The sequence below is a fragment of the Stigmatopora nigra genome, chromosome 3 (assembly GCF_051989575.1).
Source record: "Stigmatopora nigra isolate UIUO_SnigA chromosome 3, RoL_Snig_1.1, whole genome shotgun sequence".
NCBI lineage: Eukaryota > Metazoa > Chordata > Actinopteri > Syngnathiformes > Syngnathidae > Stigmatopora > Stigmatopora nigra.
This window is the reverse complement of record NC_135510.1, coordinates 6,921,431-6,944,377: the sequence shown is the minus strand read 5'-3', so window position 1 is coordinate 6,944,377 and position 22,947 is coordinate 6,921,431. Positions and strand designations below refer to the sequence as shown.

Genomic DNA, 22,947 nt, shown 5'->3' with positions numbered 1-22,947 from the left:
TTTCAGTGTGACATGAGTAGTGGTTATTGATTCCGGTTCATCTACCGTAATGACACACTGTAACATGCTAAAAATAAATCATTTCATTCAACACATGCTGTACACGTCATGGCTAAATTGTTGGTCGGTTGCTTGTTTGAAAGAAAGATCGAACATCTACAGAAAACTCATTATTTTAGACATGACATTATTTGTGGTCGGCTAGCCTGAAAATTGATGGTTATGTATTGTTTTTTTCCCCCACATTTTGACCCCACCGCTCAGTAAAAGTCAGCTGAGATTGACTGTAGTAATAACAAGCACCTTAACTACCAAAACTGGTAAAGCACTAACTACGCCATTAGGTAAGAGTTGGACGATAAAACGACTGCATTCTCTTTCCTGACAACCTGGTCTCTGAGCTACACACACACACACAGTCCCCCCCCACGTACTTCTTCGGTCTGGCGATGTGTAGGACACCTTCTGAGTATCTACAAAGAAGCTTGCTGGGTTTTCAGAAAAAGAGCAATGAAGTTGCAAGGATTATCTATAAAATGGATAATAGCTCATGGAAGATTGTTCCCATGACTTAAAATCAAACTTCCTTTAAGGCATACGTAAATCTATACTTTGCATCTGACTCCTATTACTATCTCATGGCTGCCATTGATGGCAATAGACGTTGATTCCACACGTTGCAAACTCGCGGCCTGCAATGTCATTTTCTAAAAATCGGTAAAAAATAAATCAAATGCCTTGGCTTTGAGCTCCACAAATATTAAATTTAAATAAAGAGATTGAGGACTACATAAATCAGACAATATTCACTTTGTACCCTTGTAAATAATGTAATTAATAATAAACAAAATGAATTATTATGACTTATGATTATTAATAAATTATTTTTTATAATTAAGAAAATAAATGCACTTTTTTTTTATTTAAAAAATATATATTTACATTTTTCCACAATGTACTACATTGATTTAAAAAAAAAGAATACAAATATATAATTTTCGACCCGTCTAGGGTTTAGATAGGCAGTATGGAAGATTAAATGATGGCATTTTGTCCTATTAAAATTGTGGGAGGGGTGACAGTAATCATTCGCTGCCTACCCCTTTTTATTACCATTAATGACAGCCAAGGAGTTAAAGCCCATGGACCGGACTATCACTATCTAGAATACAAAATAATGCCAAGAGTGATGTGCTGCACTACCTCAGACTGCAGTGGGTTATGTAAACCCCGTTCCACTGAGTGTGAGGAAGGGTGGTAGACGGTAAGGAGGCTGAGGAGGGTAAAGACAGGGCTCCACTGCCAGTACAGAAGGTGGTTGAGGCAGAGGGGAGGGCTGCAGCATTTTACCCATGCTCTTTTCCCCCCTCCATTTGTCTCTCCGTATCACTAAGTCTATCTCCAAACAGGACAGTGAAAGCTCCGTTCGCCGTGTTACATCATCTTTTCTGCAAAGCGAGACAAAGTGTTTTCTATACAGTCTATCCTCGCAGGTACAATAAGCCCTTGAGGATACAGGTTGACTCGCAGTGACACCAAGTGATCCTTCTATGTCTGAAAATACCCTTTTGTCAACAATATTCACTGGTCTTTTAAACTGTCTTGTTCACAGCCTGTATACTTATACCAAAGAAACGACAATCTTATGGCCATTTCAGAGATCGAGGACATTTTGGCTTCAAAGTTCTTGAAATGTATGCCTTTATGTCTCTATTTTCTGACCCTTGTGAGGATAAGTGGTTCAGAAAGATTGGTTTCCCAATACTACTTTTGTACAACTAGAACAAAAACAAAAAAAATGGGTGAAATAAATACATTACCTTGGAGATGCTATTCAAGAGTTTAATGTCTTTTTGTGGTCCATTTTCTTGAGTGCTGTCATGTTGATGACCTTTTGGACAAGAAAAAGACAGAAAATAATGTAATCAGTGTATTGTCTCTAACAGCTTAATATAATATTCTCCTGGTGTTTTTTTTTTTTTTTAGTAATTGAACGGTCCTGTGCTCTCTGACATCTCGGTGGCCTTTGCCCCTCCTTCAAAAGCTTTTTTCTTTCTGCAGATGCTTATGTAAGAGGCTAATGGGCAAAATAGTAATACAATACTGAAGCTGAAATAATCACAAAAGAAACAGATCAACAAACCGTTACGAAAACATTTCCCATTACGTACCAACGGGTCATAATAAACATGCATACACAATTCTAACAACTGCGTATCATCTGCTTCCTCAAATTGGGTCAACGTGTTCAGCTCAAAACGCAGAGCTTAATCGGTAAACAGTTGCTCAGAACCAGCGAGGAACTGCTTTGAGCGCCGATTACGCCACAAAAACAAGGCAGGGGCCCTAATGCGGGTGGCCAGGAATTAAGGAGCAAAGTGTTCTAAATCGATGTTTACTACATGCGGGGCCGTACTTTACGCCACAGGTGTTTAGCACATCTGCCCTTCCATGTTATTCGAGTGATGGAAAAGATAAGTGCATGTCCTTAATGCATTTTCTCTCGCTACTTTCCTAAAAACAAGACAAACCGCAATTTGAAATGTGCTTACGGTGGACAAGAAAAGGTATAGATTGTTGGCGTACAATCAAGAACGACATGATGAAGACTGCAAACTCATCCTTCCTCCCCAGGCTTCAGTATTTCAGCACCCATTGAGACAGTCAACAGTACTTTTAACCTCATTATAAGATCTGTGATCCAACCAGCTTGTCAACACCAAGCTCAACTATCTCACATCAAGAATTTCCGCTCTCTCCGGCATTATCTTATGTCCACTCCATGGCTAAGTCAACCGTATCTCATTACCTTGCTTTTTTTTAGGTAATCCTCACACTAGCAAACATTTATTTAAAAAAAAAAAAAAGAAGGAAAAAAAACCTTTTATGTCAGTGTGTACTACACTTCTGATCCCAATAACGATTGTGTAATCTCGCTGAAGGCCGGAGAAAGTTTCATAGTTTATATATCATGCAACAGTGTAACGTTTCACATCACAATCTCTTTCCAGTCCCAAGTTGGATATTTGTGTATTCCAATTAGTGTTTGAGAGAAAACTCATTTCTTAGTAGATGTGTAAACAGCTTTGGGAACAGCAAATGCTGTTGGGACACCCTTATGTAACACAGGAGCTTTACATGTTGCTAATGTAAGACAATGTGGCTCCCTGTGCTGAAGTCTCGGGGTCTTACTCTGGCTCCCGAGCAAATAATTCCGTAGCTCTATTTATTTTCATGGAGGTTTATGTGTGGTGTACCCACTTACCCACCCACTCAATCTTTTAGTTGTGTTCCAGTGGTCAAATAAACTATCAGACCAAATGCAGCTCACACCTATGTGTGCCAAACTGAGGCATCCACTTTTTTTGTTTGCCCACCTCTATTCCGTGACCGCACATCATTATCACCATGGATACTTCCATAAATAGTACATTACAAGATGACACGTAAGAGAGAAAGCACACATAGACAAATGCCATACCTGGGGTGAAGGGACAATGCGGTGGGGGCCTCTCTCATGCTTAGTCTGACCCACTTTCAGGAAACTTTACTCTCACTGGTGCTGGGCTACATGAAAAAGAAAAAGTACAATCACAAAATGGGACAAATCGTATTTTGGTGACAAAAAGAAACAATTTTGGATATTTTTTATGCATTTAATGAAAAAGGTTTGAGTAAAACAGTAGGAAGAGTGTTTAAAAATGTTGGATATTTTTACCTATTAAATTAAAAAGGCCCAAGTAAAATAGTGGGAGGAGCACTTAAAAACTTTTAATATTTGTACTTGTTTAATGTAAATGGGTCAAGTAAAATAGTAGGGGGAGCATTTAAAAACGTTGGATATTTTTACTTATTTAATGCAAAAGGGTCAGGTAAAATAGTAAGAGGAGCATAGTTGATTTTTGGCAATGACAATTAAAAACAATCATTTACTGCTAGCCTGGATTAAATCTTCATCACAAGATTATGCGAATGAGAATACAGGTTTATCTATGAACCATATGTTTGTGTTATGTGGTGATTTTTAACACCACTGGTTTTGATACATATGGTCATTTGCCCAGCGGTAACACTCACTGTGCAAAAAGAAAGAAAATCAAATCCAAGTTGGATTGGCCAAACAAACCATCCGATGAATTAAAGTCATCCCTCAAAGCAGACTTCATAAATCCTCGCATTTCTTTTAAACACTCACACTCGCACTCGAAAAATACCACTTGCGTACCATTAGTGAATCTAAAGGCTACAATTGTCAGAATATGCTGAGTGCAATTTGTTGCATAACAGCATGCAGGCAGCTGACCAGCGGGATGGAGTGCAACCCCTGGTGAGGCTTTAATCACTTTAAGAGGATTGATAGGTGAAATTGCATACCTTTCTACTTTTACTTTTCAACATTTAATGAGCTCAAACATTAGTTTGTCTTAGTGCCTGTTAAAGCAACAAAACCTATGGCTTCCATATATGAGAAGAGCTCATTGTCCATCTTTTCAGTCCCACTTTATCTCTGACTTAGTGTCTTAAGCACCAACCCATCCGACAGCCCTGCGGTATAGCTGTTAAATTTATACGTTCTGATAACTATTTTCCCTCTCCTTATTCTTATACCAAAAGATTGAGGCGATGCTGCAGTAGACGTGGCCGGATAGGACGTTGGGAAAGAGGCCAGAATAGTATACGTTATTGGAGCTGCAGCAGGGGCACAGCGGAAATTTTGCTGGTTCAGCAGCAGGGCATGTGGGAACATTTTTTGGCTTTACTCCTGCAGGGCGGGCAATAAACATTGTGTCGTTAGTTTGGGTGTGATTGACAGCGTGCCAGCTGTGTTCCACCATACTGCCTGAAAAGATCATAAAGAAGGGTTAACCCAATCTTCATGAAGTCTACTAATTTGGGTGAAAATTGAGAAAACACATGACCAGAATTGTCATCGCTGCGGGGTGTGAATTCTTTTGCTGCCATTGATGGGAAAAGACGTCCTGGGAAGAATGCAAGCACAAAGTTAAGATTCAAACTTTCAAGTGGCGCCTAATTGTTAACTCATTGATACAGTGTGCAGTGCTGATTAGCTCGGACAAATTGTACCAAAATGCATAGCAGTTGTTGAACTTTGTTCTAATGTCCGCTGATGTAACTATGAATAATTACATACTGGGAAATGCAATGTCTTCTTGTTTTGGGGTTAAGGGTTCAATCTCAGGTGAATTTGCGCATGTTCTCCCAGGGCTTGCATGGGGTTTTCCCAGGTACTCTGGTTTCCTCACACATTCCAAAAACATGCATGTTAAACACTGTAAATTGTGATTATGAATGATTGTGCGTCTCTTGACCAACTCAGGGTGTCCCCCTGCCTGGTGCCCATAGTCAGCTGGGATAGGCTCCAGCACCCCCGCCACTCCTGTGCACATAAGTGGGATGAAAAATGAACGAATATTGCCAAGTTATTTTACGTCATGTGGTCACGAACTCTTAATAATCTTGTCATATTTTACAGATTAGCAAAGTGTATGACTGATTACGTACCCTCCGATTGTCTGGTATCAGTATAGGGTGACTACTGTAATATAATAATGGTTATTTAGACGTACATTTAATATGTCTGAGACTCCTCCTTTTTCAGATTCATTTGTTTGCCCTTGGCAATAACAAAGAGGCATTGTGCTCGAGGAGATGAGAAGAGAAAACGCTTATTTGGAGTTGTTTACATTATGTAACTGCTGAAGCCTTTTGTGCAGCTTCAAATCATCACTCCACTTTTGTCTGCTTTGCCTGAAGAGGCACAATGTGTACCTACTCTGTATTTAACAATGATAACTGATTTGTCTTTTCTATTTTTACAATGCCATTAGGGATCTCAAAAACCTGGCGTGGGTGTGTAAACAATTCACATCAGCTCTACGTACATTTTAAGAGCCAGAGAGGATGTTTTTAGGCCGCAGATGTGCTCTGTTGCCCGGGAAGACTTCTTAGTGTTCCCCACGTTTGACCCACCTCATTAAAAAACAAAAAGGCAGGGTAATATTTTTTCATTTTAAAATAATGATTTTGATGTCTCCTACAATCTCTGTTTGTTTGCAATGGGACAGATAAAGAAAGATACAGGTGATCTGCAATGACCCACTGCTGAAAAACGAAGATGGGGTATATCAGTCCTCGTAGGGTGTACAGCTGGAAAAACACACATAACCTGGCCTCTGACCACAATACGCACAAGACACACAACTCTCTGGACTCTTGCAAAGAACATACACGTCACGCTGTTCAAGGGACGCGGAATTCGGAGGTGGAAGATTACATGTTGCAATCCAAACCTTGTTATATTGTCCTTTGATAATATAGTGTTGCAGTTCAGCCAACAGCAGCGACGTGTTTTTCCACTTCCTTTACTATGGCACTGTGTTATAGTAACACAAGTTAATGATTGACGCTTCACACAGCATAATCAATAGCTCTCTACTGACCAACTTTCCGTGTGAATGGAAAATAAATGGAGTCAAAGCATATAGACATTGAAAAACATATTCAACATTCAAAAAATGAAGACGGGCTACCCAAAGTTAAAATCAGTTATGTCTAATGTAGTTAAAAAACTAAATTATTTCTTAAAATAATTGCTTCTCGTTTTAGGCTGTCTAAGCCCTCATAAGTGTAAATACATTTACCTTTTCAATTGGAAAATCAAATAGCCCAACCCTAGAGTTGCAAGGGTGTGGCTAGAAAATAATCAGGCAATTCCCAAGAAATGACTAATCTTCATGAATAGAAATTGAGTAATCTGATAATAAGTCTTTTTGGTAGAGGGCAAGAAAGGCAACATTGTTGTGTAATGAAAACCTTTTCAATACCTGCTAGTTTTTACAAATATATTTAATTGTTATTCAAATCTTTCTTAGTGTACCAGATTATTTACATTTGTTTTAATCCACAAAGGGAACTCATTCAACTCTGGTTGCTTTTGAAAGTATTATGACATTAAACACAATTCAATTGAAAATGTATCCTCCTTGTTTTAGCAAGAGTTTGCCTGTCAAGTCAGCTAATAGATGAGATGAGCTACCTGAAGAACTCTTTGAAACCATTTCATCTAATTAGAATGAGACAACTTGGCAAGGTCATGGCCACACTGGCCAGAAATGCACCCCATTAAAAATGGCCACTGATCGACCGCAAGTGACAGAGGCAGAAAAGCTGAAGGAAGTGGAGAGGTAAGAGGCCTGATTAAGGGTCATCGGCTGCCTGCTGTCACATGTACATCATTCAAGACAACCTAAGAATAATACCCTTTCTGTCACGTGTATCAGAAAAATCCCCCGTGGCGTGTATTGACAACAACTAACAAGAGGTTTGTGAAATACACTCAGACAGAAGAATGCTGATGTTTTCCAAAAGGCATCCCTATTTTAATCCAAAATATTATGAATAACAAAACCTTGCGGGTTGTAAAAAAAAAAAAGAAAGATTACAGAAGGTGCTGTGCTTCCATGCAATTAACCGGAAGAGATAATGTTATTTAAAAAAAGGCATTGTTTGTTTACCTCATACTGTGAACTGGTTGTAATTTTATAGACAATTTGTTCTTGTTATTCCTATTGGTGAGTTCTCATTTATGATTCTTGCTCAATTTATGAGAAATAATATTCCATTGAGACACAACAATGAGGAGGAAACTACTAGGAAAGTAGTAATGGTTAGGAGTTGTGTTATACATAAAATAGATGTAGCTGTACTAGAGGGAATTTCATACAAAGGTATTGATCCACATATAAGGTGGATCAGTTCATAAGACGGACTGACAGCTTTTGAGAAAATTGAAGTCTTATTGTTGTTGTTGTTGTTGTTGTTGTTGTTGGAAGTAATGGAATGAATACAAATACTTTACTACTTTCAACAGCTCTTGCTGAGTTTAGGAGATTTCCATAAAATCTTTACTTGTGCTTAGTTGTCATAATGCTATGCAAGTAATGAACAATATAAATTCCTTCTCTCGTTTGTACAGTACTGTACAGTGTGTCCTCTCACAACTAAAAAAAAAAAAACATGTCCTACAAGTGGGCTTCTTTCACAACACTGAGAAATACCGGGCTTGTGTGGTTGATGTGTGACATGGCCTAAATGCGCGCGCATTGATATTGAGAGTGTTCTGAGGCCCTCTCTGGCCATTCTGCACCTTGGCTCTTCTTCCACCAAGAAGGGATGTTGCATAAGAGCCTACCCCTGTATGGTAAAATAACATCGTAGATCACTGCGCCTCATCCTGACTGATGATTAGTTACGTAATGTTCTCACTGCTCTCAGTTGGGTCAATAATTATCATATTCAAAATACTGCAACAGTACATGATAAACTGAAGCATAGCTTGCTGAACCCGGTCATCCTCACAAGGGTCACAGGGGTTGCTGTAGCCTATCCCAGCTAACCATGGGCACCAGACAGGGGACACCCTGAATCAGTGGCAAGCCATTCGCAGGACACAATAAGACAGACAACCCATGGAGAACATGCAAACTCCACACAGTGAACACCGACCTGGGATCAAACCCACAACCCCAGAACTGTGAAGCTGACGCGCTAACCACTCGGTCTCCTACTGCCCTATGCAAATAATATTTGGCCACTGATCTACAACATGCATATTTTTTCATGAAATATGGGGTTAAAATGTAAGGCCTCTTAGATGTCCCTAAGGGCCCAAAATGCGACCCATCAATGAAAAGACCCAAAATAAAAGTCAACCTAGTGTGTGCCTGTTGAGCTATTATGAATATACTCATCTGATACCTGATCAACAGCAGTCTAGTTTAATAATATAACCAAAAAAATGCTGTCACCACAGTTTCAATAGAAATGAAGTGCAAACATGTCAAAAATGTGAAATGTGGTTAACATGTAAACATCTTCTAATCAAGGGAGAGTTTAACGCAGAAATTCTGAAGCTGTGATAGATGTCTTGCATACTACTAACTAAACTCACTCTTGCACACTGAGAACTACAGCAGCAGTGGATACAAATGGTGGTAGGTCTGACACACTGACAGGCCAGACCAAACACAGAGCAGTCTCCTCCCCTCTCTGGCCTGGCCTATATTAAGTCACCATTGAGCTCCACCTCACAAACAGAGGCACATGGAGTGGGATAACACATCGTCAGCGCACTGACAGCACCTTCATACATTCTGTGGATAAAGAGTTGGAAGCACTGCACCTATCTTACTGCCCAATGACAATGTCGGATCTATTATTTTAAGAGGACACTTCACTGGGACACCATGTTACTGCGTCAGTCACATCGGGTGAGCATCAACCATGGTGAGTGGCAACAACTGAAACGGGATGTAATATTGGTTTGTGCAATTATTAAAGTGAATGAGTGTCAGTATAAAAAATGACTCAGCAGGCACTGATGGACAGTAAGGTGCTCTTTCAGTATTTTAAATGATGTAGGAGAGATTGTCAATCAATGATGAAGCTCTGCGGGTCAGCAGTGTCACAAAAAAGGTCAACTTGGAACATCTCATGTGTATGATATCAACACAATTGCGGGGCAGAAACAGGGGTGCACATTTATTGTAATTAAAATTTAAATGCCACTGATTTGCACTGAAAAATGTACATTCTGGGAGTCCAAACCCCGTACGACCTCAGTGACTGAGGTAAACACAATTTTTAACCAAGTAAATGTTTTTAAAAAAATGACAGTTCTAAATGCAATTATAGGTACTCAAAAGTTAACTAAATTTAACTAATTTAAAATAAACAAATACATAAAAAAGTTGAAACAGCAACCACATCGTACAAAGTTTGAAGATTTGTGCAATATTGACACTTGAATCCGGTAGACATCAATTCCAATTTTATTCTAATAACTATTTATTCATTCATTTTCTGTACTGCCTATCCTCACAAGAGTAGTGGGGGTGCTGGAGCCTATCTCAGCCAACTTTGGTGCACTCCAATAACTACTATATCCAATCCTAACAGTAAAAAATAGCATCGATTAGTCGCTAATCACATATTAAATTGAAACAGAAAATCTTTTACACTAATATTCACATTGCCACTGATTCAGAAAGAAAGTTGGGTACATATCCACCATCAAATAAATAGAGGGAAGGTGGGTGAGCCAACTAAAAAGTTGACAGAGGTAGAGCTCTACAGTACAAACTGTATAGAAAGATATAAGGAGTGTACAGCATGTGGATGGATGCGAGTCGCGTAATGTGAGCCGCATGACGTTCCTCTTCCACATGTCACTTAAACCTAAACCTGAGTTGCATGCCAGCAGCCTGCGTGCAACTATTACATAACAATGCACTCAAGTGAGCATAAGGCGTCTCGAGGGTGAACAGCAATATATACTGCGTCAACGTCGTCTTTGCATACCAATCAGACAAGACTACATTTGTTCAGTCGCTGCCAGACTCTAAGTTCAAATGGATTGAACGTTTATTGCCATCAGTGGTAGCCAATGACTTAAGTGGGATGGATGATGGCGGCTACTGCGCACCCCTGTGTATCTTTGCTGCGGCACCCCCCACAGCCTCCTTCCGCCTGTGAATGTGTCTAAATTCTGTTTATTTTGATGCATATAAACTGGTGTGTTTTTCTAATAATAAGAGAAGAGTTGGGAGCAATTCGTTTTTTTTCTTGCACTCTTTTGTTTTCTTCCCTTTTCTAATCTAAGGAACCAGCAATGGGTTAGTTGACCCTTCCGTGTCCTCACTGTATTTCTTGGGTGGGTTGAAACTTAGGAATGAATACTTTGTTTGTTTCCAATATAATTCTTCAATAAAGATGATTCTCATTCTCACTTTAGGAATGTTTTCCCCACTACTCCTAGACTATTAGCATGGATGAACTCATATGCTGCAGTGAGCACTGTTAGCCCAGATATTGAATAAATGCTCTCACGTGTCTCCATAGTCCAAATATTAGATATAACAAAGTGTTGGATATGCGATGAATTATTTATCAATCCTCTAAAAAAAGGACAGTGAGATCTGCGGCATCCAATGCAGGGTCCAATGTGCCGAGTGCCCCAACCTGCATATCTGCATTGTGGAGCACATGCTCGCGCACATGGTGTGCATCGCGGATGCTGATGATGCTGCGGCGTGATGTGCGCAGCGCCCCCCTTCCATCCCGCCCGCGTGTGTGCATCCTTCCATTCACGGGGTTCACACAGACGAGAGAGCCACGTGAATGAAACGAGGAGAGATGAATATACCGGATGCCAGGCTGTCTGTCGTCCTGTTTGCTCTCGGTGGAGTTAACGTTTGGATTGGATTTGGATTATAGAGAAAAGGGTTACGCGTTGTGCTGGATGCCAGATGGACTTTGTAATTCTGCCAATTGCAGTGAGTGTGCTTGTGCGGATTTCCCTTTTTGACACATTGCTCATAGAATACTGCTTCAATCTGATCTGACGTGATTATAAATTCTCCAGGATCAAAACCAACCTATTTTGGGACCCAATGGTTTAGCGTCTCAGTCGATATTTATGCGTTCCAAGATACATTCAAATGAATAATCTGTTATGATAATTTCAAGTGCTGCACCCTACTTTTTATGTAATGGACTATTCCATTTCCTGCATCGAACCTGAGAATGTTAAATAAGCCAATTTAGTGAGGAAAATATACATTTAGTGGCAAAAAAGAGCCAAATATTTAACCTCTTTCAAGGTGACAACCAAAGAACATAGTAGAGCTGTGGTCAGTTAGCCAGTAAAGATAAAACATAAACAAGATGTCATATATATAAAATAATATATACATATATATTAAAAATATATATTTAAAAAATATATATATCTACACATACAGACACACATAAATGTGTATATACAATCATTAACGTGTGACACTTCACCAAGATTTGAGTAATATTCATATCTTTGTCCATACTCACTGAATATTAAGTCACTGCATGGCTTTCATTAATAGTAATGAAAATGAAATGTATTTTAATTGTGAAGATTGAGAGTGAATGATCATGTTTCGGTTCCATTAATATGTCCGTGACAATTCAGCATCCTACTACAATAACTAGTAAAATAGCAGTTGCATGTATAGGTATAGTATTCACAAGCTATGTGTTTCAGTAGTGAGGAAAAGAAGAAGAAAAATGTACATTACATTAAAGGCCAGAGACGTTCAATCCATTTTGGGAAAACTGCAGCAATCTTCTCGGTCAACCTGGATTGGATGGCAATCACAGCTAGTGAGAAAAGCTTAAAAATGAGGATTCATCTTAATATTATTTACAATAACAAGCATTGTGATGTGAGATAAGAATAATCAAGAATAGAGGCTTGCCTCACCTGCCTCACCTGAATGCATGAATACCTTTTCTTTTCTGTCATTAATTGAGGTTTTGATGTCGTTGAATAAAATACGGCTACACTGAGACAGGTGGGTAATGTTTTGTAGTGATCGTATAATTACTTGAAATAACATGTTTTTCTGCTGGGATTATTATTGTAGTGGACGCTAAACCTCCCGTCGGGTTGAATCAAGTGTTGTCACGTGGCAGCAAAGCCAATCTTTAGTGTTGCATTCAAAGCCACTTCACAATCCCATTCTCGAAAAACACCTGTACCAAGAATCAACTCGGGGCTTGTGTAATTCCGGGTAGGCTTAAAGGACATTGTTTTTAAATCATCCGCTGCCATTGACAGCGCCCGGCGTCCAATTGGTTTTGACTAAAAGAAGTTGAGAGCCGCCAAAATGAATCAGATGTCTCGCACCGTTAGTAGCATGAGCATTACAAATTTAAATCAATTGGAGTTTTTTCGTTGTTTGGGGCAGGTATTGACTTTTTAATTAGAAAATTAAAAAAACAATTATATTTTCAATAAATGTTCTATAAAATGCAACATTCATCGTCACTTTTTCCAGCTTGCCCTCGTGAATTCTCGTCAATTCTCATGGAAAGTTTCAATGTTTGAAATTGCGTAAATTTTGCAAGCCTCTTTCCAAATGATAGTTGCTTCACGAACTCCCAAGGGGCGTTCCAGTAAAAATGTTCCCTTAGTCCGTGAAGGCAACTCTCTGACGTCAGGGCGCCGTTGGTGTCTGTGCTGTGCTAAATGGCGGTTGCATTCGGTCCGCTCAGCTCCGGGAAGGGAGCGCACACCAACCTCAACCGGTTCTGATCATTTCCATTTCCATTTCCAATGCGACGAATACGAACTGTGAGTATCGCCGTGCCTTCCCTATTTGGTTTATTTGACCCCCAGAGGCCGATTTTCGAGTGTCGAGCGACGTCGGCTTTGTGTTCGTGGAAGAGCTCGTACCACGTAGTCAGTCGGCTCGCCAACAACGGCCCCTTTGTCTCTGCCCTCAGCTTCTCCCTTCAAATCACCCAAAAATCATCTCTTTTACACTCATCAGAAAATTCGCCTCGTGTCGCGATTGTCTCTTCGATCGGTGGTGGAATTTTACACCCACAAAGTCAATGTTTATTTCCATTAATAGTTTGTCTGCTCTCGATCGTGCTCATGTTCTGCTTTCCTTTTTGCTAGTTGCTTTCAAATATATTCGGTTGTTGTCGTGTTAGTGTGTGAAATAAATGTTTTTTTTATATCTATCAAAAGGCTACGATGTTCGTACCCGAGATTATCTAGTCTAGTGGAAATTAACTCTTTCGTTGCCAGTGACGGCGATACTTGGAATTTGGAGGGCCGGCACGCCCTCTGCCATTGACGTCTATCGCCGTCAATGGCAGCCAACAATCCTTGACTTTGTCTACCTGCATCTTAATTTCTTGGCGAAAAAGTTAAAAATTGAGTTATTGATGGTGTAAAAAAGTACTTTTATGGAAAGGAGAGGGTTAATGTCCCCACTTTTTTAACCCATTGGCTGCCATTGACGGTACTAAACGTCCAATACATTCTGCCTTGACGGCTGGCATCGAAACTCTTTTAAATAATTGGTTGCCAATGACAGTGCTAGATGTCAATGGAAGACAATGAAATGCAATGTGTTTGATCTAATCCAAACATTATATGATAGTTGATTTATTTGTTTTATATTATATACCGCCCTTGTGTCAACAACGCGTGGGTTTATACGTTGAAGCAATGTCATCGATACTGTGTAATCTTTACCTATGTTTCTTTCCTTGTCTTTCAGGTTTTAGCCAGGTAAAATGGAGGATAGTTTCGATTGTGACTGTGGCGAACTTGAGCCACCTGATCATTGAGGCTCTAAATTGACTTCAATCTAAAGGCTAGGCTCTGCACAATTTATTTTGAACAAGGCACAGCATAGGAAAAATTTTCATAAAGTTCAAAAATATACCTAAAAAAAAAGAAATTCTAAACTCAAACTTGCATACATATTTTCCAAGAAGCTGCTAAGGACCAGTTATACACTGAATGTATACCACTGTGAGGATGCAACTCCATGTTTTTAGAGCCTAACAGTGCATTTTTTAATAAGCCTCAACATTCATTCCAATTATTTCTTTAAGAGGAGGGAAGAACTGCTCTGTTAAGTAGAGTGGAGTAGGAATTTTAAAATTGTCCTCACACACCATGAAAAACTTAAACTGCACCTTAATCTGACCGTGATAACTGCACGGGGGAGGAGGCGGAGTACAGGGAGTTAGTTGGAGGTGGCCTTTTGGGGGGGAGGAAGGGGTGGTCTTCCGATAATTTAAAAAAATTGGAAGAGCTTGGCATAAAAACTTACATTTTAATCATGGCCGAGAAGTTTGAGTCGCTGATGAACATCCACGGCTTCGACCTGGGCTCACGGTACATGGACCTGAAGCCTCTCGGCTACGGAGGGAACGGTCTGGTCTTCTCGGCCGTCGACACCGACTGCGACAAGCGTGTGGCTGTGAAGAAGATTATCTTGACCGATCCCCAGAGTGTCAAGCATGCCCTGCGAGAAATTAAGATTATTAGACGCCTGGACCACGACAACATAGTCAAGGTTGGTATGCAAGCTCTCAATGACTTCCCCCACTCCTGAGTGTCCTAACTTGCTGATCCTTTTGTGTAGGTCTTTGAAACGCTAGGCCCGAGTGGTCGCAGGCTAACTGAGGATGTGGTGTCTCTGACCGAGGTCAACTCGGTCTACATCGTGCAGGAGTACATGGAGACTGATCTGTGTCAGCTGCTGGAGCGCGGCCTTCTCTCCGAGGGTCACGCCAGACTCTTTATGTACCAGCTCCTCAGGGGCCTCAAGTACATCCACTCTGCCAATGTTTTGCACCGAGACCTGAAGCCCGCCAATCTGTTTGTCAACACGGAGGACTTGGTGCTGAAGATTGGCGACTTTGGTCTGGCCCGCATCATGGACCCCCACTACTCCCACAAGGTAAGAGGGAATAAGTGCTTCCCCTTGCCACGCGGTGTTTGTTATCGCTCAGCAATGCGGTCCTCCCAGGGGTGATGCCGTTTCATAGCAGGAAGTCAACAAGACGGGATGCGGCTCTAAGTTTGCGCCTCCGGTTTCCCTTCTCAGGAGAGGACTGTGCTTGGGAAAAACAAATTGACAGCTAAGGTTTTACCCATGAATACACAGTCAACCTATTGGCTGCCATCAACGACACTAGACGGCCAATCTATTTTGACCAGTTGAAGCTGGCCATTGCCATTTCTCCTGGCATTGAGTTAGATTTTGTATACAACAATTTTAAAAATAAACAAAGAACGCCCATTGGAATTCTCCTTAGTACATTGACATTTAAAAGTGTAACTGAAGCGTGGGCATGCCTTTACCCGGAACGTACAGGCAACAATAAGTTTGTAATTCTTGCAAAAATGAAGTCGAGTATCCATCTTTGTTTTTTTAATGACTGAAAATGTTCACATCAGACTGGCTTAATGAAGGCAACTACATTCTTCATGTTGGTTGAATTGTTTATTTAGGTTTTAAAACTAAAACACACTTTTTTTCTGTCTGGAACATAGCTTTCTAATAAGAGTGCAAGAAACATATTGCCTCGTATAGCTCTAACCAGATGGAGGGCTTTTTATTGGCCGTGTGTGTGTTGTAAAAGGAATGAGGGAATTCAATTTGAAGTCCATTTGGTGGTGTGATGTTGAAATGTAGGTTGGTGAAATGCTTTCGCTCCCACCGTTCAGAGCGGTGAGACAATCACACGTGATGCAGATTAGTCATTGGTCTGTCTGAGACGCCCACGTGACTAGACCCTTTTGGGTAGAGCTACTTCATTCATTCACTGCCACTTTTCTTTTTTTCTTTTCTTGCGTCAAGTCACAAACACACTCGCACGCTCGTGCTAACTGCTCATTATTTCCCAGCCATCACTCCCTTTGTGATCAGTTTGTACTTTTGACTCGTGTTCTCACGAGTCAAGCTGTAGGGAGTGACCACACTCATTCTCCAGCTTTATTAAGAGGATGGCTTTAGCTCACACTGGTTGGGGGAGTAGAAAAAAATGCTTCTCCGGCAATTGTAGTCAATCCAGCTGCATTCTTGTGACGTTATTAAAAGAGGGCTCCAAGAAATACTTTTTCGAAGTGGCGGGGCGAGTTTAAAAAGTTGAGTTTCATAGCCTGAACATAGTAAACTGACTTCATTTACCAAGGTCACAAATCTTTTGTCAGCGTAGTCAGGTCAACTTGTAATTGCTTGCTCTATTTTGTCTGTCTGTGAGGTGATAACAATAGTGGTCTCCCACTGCTACTCGCGGGGTGAAAAGGGAGAAAGAATGCCAATAGCGCTGCCACCACCACCTCCTCTTATCCAGCCACTGGCAGCCATTTGATAGTATGTGTCGTGTTTCAGACCTAATGAAGCTTGTTTGAAAATGAACCCGTCACCCTCTGAACTGCACTGCTAAGCCGTCCTGCAGGCACTGGGTGTGTTTGACTGTCAGCTGGCCAGTTGAACTCGATCACTTGGCAAGTTTGCTTTCACAAGCGCTTTGTAGTCACGCTCTCGTATGGGTGTGAAGCGAAACAACTCTTGGTCTTTGTCAATGGTAGAAATCGCTTTAACATGTGCTATCTGAGTGGTTGTAGTGAAAATTCCACCCAAATTGAATTCTTTGGATTTTATAGTTGATTTGCTTCAGATTGAGTTTGAATTAATTAGTTAAATCCCTCCTTTTGTGTGTGGGAATCTTTCAGTTTGCTCTCCTGGTGGTTGGAACTCAAGAAGCACGTGCAACCATCTGACCTGAAATGCTCAGATGCTCTCCCAAAGAGTCTTGCATAAATCTTAACTTTTGCCCTAAACTGAACTAAAGCCTACTTTCCCTGTGCAGTTACTTAGATTTGAATTAGTATTTGCTTTCGAGTATGTTTACCATTGCTAAAACTAGAAACGTTAAGAAGCAGGCACAATTCGCAGCTTGTATCTTATAATAAGTGTATTGTCGTGTTAAATATTTCCCTGAAATGTTTGAAGATGTAAGGGAGATAATGTTAGGAGCCTATAGCCAAAATCGGATTTTTACTTGGGCAAACCACAAGATTGGGATTGAAGGGATAACAAGATTACCACAAAAGCTCAATGTAAAAGCCAAAACCACAAAAACTTGACCCAATTTTTCCAGCCAGCAATCAATATGTCTGAACCCAACCTCACTTCTTCCTTTGGTGAACCCTTAGTGTCTTTTTTAAAATTATTTCCCCCAAATTTCCCAAGGCTTTTGGTAAACTCCTTAAAATACTGCTAACAGACATCATGAAATGATGTATGTGGTAATCAAGTGTGACTGTAGGGATTATGCAATTTTTACTTTGGGCCCTGATCAGCAATGTAATCTAATGAGTTGAACTAAAAAAGAATATTACATTTGATCAAGTTCGCTGCTTTAGTGTTTTTCCATTGTAAAGTCAGTGCAAACAAAGTATAAAAAAATAGTAATACAGAATTGTCTTTTAAAAGAATACTTACTAGAGTGTAAGGAGCCTGTGGCAAGAAAGCATAGTGTGCTTATCTCTTTGGGTTGTAGTGTGTTACTGTGAGTGGCCAACTGTCATATTTCCTTTGATTTGGCCAAAACCTCAGGATCCTCTGTTTTGTTCACGTTACCTGTGAAAACAAAATGCGTGTTATTATTCCTGGCCTCTCAGCTCCCTCCAAAGATTGGTTAAAGTCCACCAAATTTAGGACAGTTGGATTGTCTGTTGTTCTTTAGTCTTTTTATGGTGTCATGAGCAGGAATAAGAATTTGCAGCTAAATGAGGGCAGAAACAGGAGCTTCATTTGGTGATGAGCTGACAATTTTGGCCTGGCCACAAATGCTTCAAAGCAATGAGGCCAGCGAGGGTGTAATTTCCCCTCCGCTTGGTTCCCCATTCCACACAGGGGCCAACTTCCTTTTGTGTTCCCTGTCCTTGATGCAGATTGGTGCGTGAGTGTGACACTATGGGATTATTCTGCTCTGAGTGCAAGTGGTTGATCCCTCCCTTGTTTCGACTGCCTCGCCTCTAAATGTGCTTTGTTCTGTTGGCGTGCCATGTGTCAAGAGAAAACCTTTTGTCTTTATGTTTTCCTTCATTCACCTTGGCCATGTTTTTTCTTCTTCTCTCGGCTGTAGGGTCACCTGTCTGAAGGTCTAGTCACCAAGTGGTACAGGTCTCCTCGCCTGTTGCTGTCGCCAAACAACTACACCAAAGCCATTGACATGTGGGCGGCCGGTTGCATATTCGCCGAGATGCTGACCGGGAAAACCCTTTTCGCAGGTAAACGTCGACGCGGCGGCGACTTACTGGAAGGGGCCGTGGATTTAATATTCCTCTTCTCGCAGGGGCCCACGAACTGGAGCAGATGCAGCTGATCTTGGAGTCCATCCCGGTACTGCGAGAGGAAGACTGCCAGGAGCTCCACAGCGTCATCCCCGTCTTTATCCGTAACGACATGTCCAATCCTCAGACGCCGCTGACCAAACTGCTGCCCGACGTCAGTCCTCAAGGTAAGAATTGAACAAAATTAAGGTTACATTTTCCCAGCTTTTCTAATTTCATCTTTTCTTCGTCACCTTGGTGCACAGCCCTGGATTTCCTTGAGAAGATTTTGACCTTTAACCCCATGGATCGTCTCACGGCCGAAGAGGCTCTGGCTCACCCCTACATGGCCGACTACTCCTTCCCCCTGGACGAGCCCATTTCCTTGCACCCGTTCCACATAGAAGATGAAGTCGACGATATCCTGCTCATGGACCAGAGCCACAGCCACACGTGGGACAGGTGCGTGATCGAGAATTTGAACATACCTCGCTTTTGTGCCGGTTCTTGTGTTTAAACAACCGCTCGTGTGCGTGCCTCCTTTAGCAGGTACCACGAGAGTCAGTTGTCAGAGGCCGATTGGCACCTGCACAGCATTCACGACCCAGAAGAAGTCCAAGTGGACCCGAGAGCCCTGTCTGACGTCACGGACGAGGAAGTGGTTCAGGTGAGCGGGCCCGACGATAAAAAACAGTTTCCTCTTCTGAGAGCTCCTGAAAAAAAATTGTTAGCAGTTAGATCTGAACGTTAGCCTAATGCTAGTCATGTCCCAACAGGTGGACCCTCGGAAGTACGCCGATGGCGATCGGGAAAAGCTCCTGGACGAGCCTTCCTTCGACTACTCCGCTCCGTTCTCTTCGGAGCGGTCGTGGTCGGACGAGCACCACGAGAACAAATACTGCGACCTGCAGTGTAGCCACACGTGCAACTACAAGGCCGTGTCCCCCTCTTACCTGGACAACCTGATCTGGAGGGACAGTGAAGTCAACCACTACTACGAGCCCAAGCTCATCATCGACCTCTCCAACTGGAAGGAGCAGCAGAGCAAGGAGAAGGCAGACCGTAAGGCCAAGAGCAAGTGCGAGAAGAACGGGCTGGTCAAGGCCCAAATGGCCATGCGTGAGGCCGAGAAGATCCAGAGCGTGGCCGAGAAGATCCAGTGTGTGGCCGAGAAGGACTGCGAGCAGGAGAAACACCAGCCGCCTGTCCAGCAAGGTTTCGACTTTGACTCCTTCATCGCCAGCACCATCAAACTCAGCCTGCAGCCTGACGCCCGCCCGGAGGTGGCGCTGGACCAGGTGGGCCTCCTCAATGAGCTCAACTCTTCCGTCTCCCAGCTGGAGGCCCCCCGCTCTGGCTCCGTTTCCAAATCGGTGAGTCAGGAGAAGGAGGAGAAGTGCCTGGTCAACCTGGCCCAGCTGGGCGGTTCCGCCGTGGTCGGCTGCGACGGCAGCCCCTGGCCCGCGCGTCCCTGGGAAGGCTTCGGATCGGGAGAGGCCTGCCGGGACGCCGGTTTCCAGAAGGAGAGCGCCTACACCAGCTACCTGGACCACCTGTTCGGTCGGCCGGACGAGGGCGCGGCGGAGCCCGCCGCCCTGCCGGAGACGGAGAGCCCAGAGGCCGCCGAGATCGAGTCATGCCAGGGCTTCCTGACCCGGAGCGCCGAGATCGTGCTGAACGTGAAGCTGGACACTCTGGGCCCGGCGGACGAGCTGCCGCTGAAATCCATCCAGGCGTCGCTCACCCCCTGCGCCGTCAAATGCTCTCCGCAAATCGCCCACAAAACCTACAGCAGCATCTTCAAACACCTTAACTAGAAACAAAGAAAAAAAAGTAACATACCTTTATCATCTTTTCTTTTACCGTATATTCTACTTGAATCATTTCATACTTTTTTTTTTAAAAGTTATTTTAAATCTATTTTAAGAGCGGATGATTTCTTACATTGGGTCGCTGAACCTTGACATCAGACCAGGCCCTCGTAGGTTTCCGTTTATTTGAAGCGGCTTAACGAACGTACTGTAGACAAACGGAAAGCAGCGGTCGAGCTTGGTCATCTGGCCGCGGGATGATCCATTCTGACGTAAACGAAAGCTTCCTTCGCAGCCCTTTCATACTGTAAATGTGACACGTTATGCCAGCAGCAGCAGCAACCATTATCGTAGGCGTTAATGTTATTTGTTATCTACCTCAAGGTAACAGCTGCGAGAGACACTCGAAGCCGCACTAGTGCTTTACATACCACCACCATCCTCCAAGCAAGTGGTCTCATAGTTGAAATCTGTCTCACCTTGACGTTTAACATAGGTTTTTTTTTTCAGTGATCATTATTTATTTCTAGCGGATATTTATTTGATCGACAATTTGTGTCATTTCAATGTGATTATTGAAGAGAGAGAGACAGCGAGCGAGCGAGAAGAGTCGGGCAGACCATTTTCATTTCAGCACTATTCGGGCGTCCAACTGACTTTTGTTTTATGGTAGGATGCAAATTCATCTGTGCTTTCCGATGTTTGGTTTTGGGTTGTTTTTTTTCCCACCAGTTTTGTTCAAATGGATATTTTTTATTTATAGGTGCATTCTGTTTGTATTGGAAAAAACAGTTATAAATTAAAGCAGCGCCTACAAGTCTTAATTTTTTTTCTAAATGAAATGTGTAAAACATTACCTGCATGGAGGCAAGAGAAAGGTACATTTAAAGTAAATGGTGACTTATTGTACGTCAGTTTTTTTATTTGTACATTACTTTCTTCATTTCCATGTACTTTTTTTTCAAGCAAGCATGCTGAATTTAGGTTAAAGGTGTAGCATGTAGAACATGTGGACTTTTTTTGTAATCATTAGTTCTCCTGTTCTACAAAATATCAAAATAAACTTACCGGCAAACATTTGGTTGAACTCTCTCAGTTCTTGCATCTCACAATTTAATAGTGGTCAATGTCCAATACATTATGGGGAAGCATCACTAGCTGCTATCCTTACTTGTCAAAATAGATTGGACATCTAGTGATTACTTTAAATAGTTAAGAATATCAATTGATTTCTAGTTTCTAGTAGTAAATGTATGGGAGTGCTTATTGGGTGGCCTGTTGATTTTGCGTCACTTCCTGTTCATATTGGCTCGCCACATGTTGATTTAGGAGTATTTTTGGTGTTTTCCTGTTGATATAGAGGCATTTTTAGATAGATGGCTTCCTATTGGTTTTAAGTCGGCTTTTTTCGTTGGTTGAATTTAAAATACGAATTGACCGAAGCTGCAAATGGGGAAAACAAGGAAACTCACCCCTTTGTCTATTATTTGTAAATCATCTCATTTGAAAACCTGAAAGATTAATTCTTGAAAATATTCTCTCGCTAACAAATTACTGCCATTTCAGACAGGAACAATGTGAGTTTACACTAGTCGGTGTTCGCCTTTATGTAAATAAGGCCTAAGCAGCTGACTAAATGGGTTAATACCACTCACAATTATGAGATATATTTTATATAACTGCCTGCCAGCCGTCTGGAAAAGAATAGTCCAAAGGTTGGTGGTGCCCCAGAGCTTTCAATAATCAGCTAGAAGTGGGTTCAAATTTGTTACCACCTTGACTAGTTCTACTTTCTAACTCAACCAGGTGCACATACTTAAAATAGTCACCTAAATTAATGTGATGTAGTAGGAGCAGTAAAAAAAATCCACCACTTTGATTAAAACATTTCATAAATGTTCTATCTAGGCTCTTTTTGAGACTTTGGACAGCCTTGACGCGTGTGGAATTGAATAAAGACCGACCTGCTTAGCAGGTCACCAATGTAAACATCACCTGATAACTGCTGTTCACTTCCCTTGAAGGCCAGTAACAATATAAATAATGTTTTAGTCAATTATTCTATTTGGGGACAAAAAATTGAAATGGAATTAGCTAAAAAAAAAAAGCTACAACAGAATTTTAATTTCCTAAAAAAACATTTTTATTATGAATTTAAATGTAATCTTATTTGGTTTTAAAACAAATATATAAAAAAAACTCCAATTTTTGAAATATATATAAACGAACTAAGCACAAAAATACTAAACCCAAGCACAATTCAATTTGGGATGCTGCACATACGTAGACTTCCACCGAGTGGGGGCCAAGGTCAACGACGTGCCTGAATCAATGAGGCGCGGAAGGCAATATACGCACGTAAACTGTCTGTCAAGAACGTGTCCATTTTCAGAGCAGGGTAGCAGCCGTAGATGCTAATATTAA

At 41.5% G+C, this 22,947-nt stretch overlaps 1 protein-coding gene and 1 long non-coding RNA gene across 6 annotated transcripts; one reads left to right on the top strand and one right to left on the bottom strand.

The window, feature by feature from the left end:
• Positions 1-914: 914 nt before the first annotated feature.
• Positions 915-12,713, bottom strand: LOC144194273 (uncharacterized). Of its 2 annotated transcripts, none has more exons than XR_013325857.1 (5): positions 12,320-12,713; positions 12,135-12,194; positions 3,482-3,567; positions 1,821-1,891; positions 915-1,448 (listed from the first exon to the last, which is right to left on the bottom strand). It is a non-coding gene; the product is annotated as an uncharacterized LOC144194273 (long non-coding RNA). The 2 variants fall into 2 exon arrangements; XR_013325856.1 differs by having other exon boundaries at positions 12,329-12,713.
• mapk6 (mitogen-activated protein kinase 6) lies at positions 9,125-21,600 on the top strand. 4 transcript variants are annotated; one of them, XM_077713204.1, is made up of 8 exons: positions 9,125-9,306; positions 14,133-14,939; positions 15,009-15,326; positions 18,526-18,670; positions 18,736-18,900; positions 18,979-19,174; positions 19,259-19,379; positions 19,489-21,600. In XM_077713204.1, exons 2-8 carry the CDS (start codon positions 14,703-14,705, stop codon positions 20,527-20,529), a joined length of 2,223 nt encoding a protein of 740 aa, XP_077569330.1. In that variant the 5' UTR covers positions 9,125-9,306; positions 14,133-14,702; the 3' UTR covers positions 20,530-21,600. The 4 variants fall into 4 exon arrangements, with proteins under 4 accessions (XP_077569330.1, XP_077569331.1, XP_077569332.1 ...); XM_077713205.1 differs by lacking the exon at positions 9,125-9,306 and adding an exon at positions 11,162-11,354; XM_077713206.1 differs by lacking the exon at positions 9,125-9,306 and adding an exon at positions 13,029-13,192 and having other exon boundaries at positions 19,262-19,379.
• The last annotated feature ends 1,347 nt before the right edge of the window (positions 21,601-22,947 follow it).

Coding starts and splice junctions, on each gene's coding strand:
- mapk6 (XM_077713204.1), top strand. CDS start 14,703: ATGGCCGAGAAGTTTGAGTCGCTGATGAACATCCACGGCTTCGACCTG. Junction 15,327..18,525: donor ACCCCCACTACTCCCACAAG/GTAAGAGGGAAT, acceptor TCTCGGCTGTAG/GGTCACCTGTCTGAAGGTCT. Junction 18,671..18,735: donor CGGGAAAACCCTTTTCGCAG/GTAAACGTCGAC, acceptor CTCTTCTCGCAG/GGGCCCACGAACTGGAGCAG.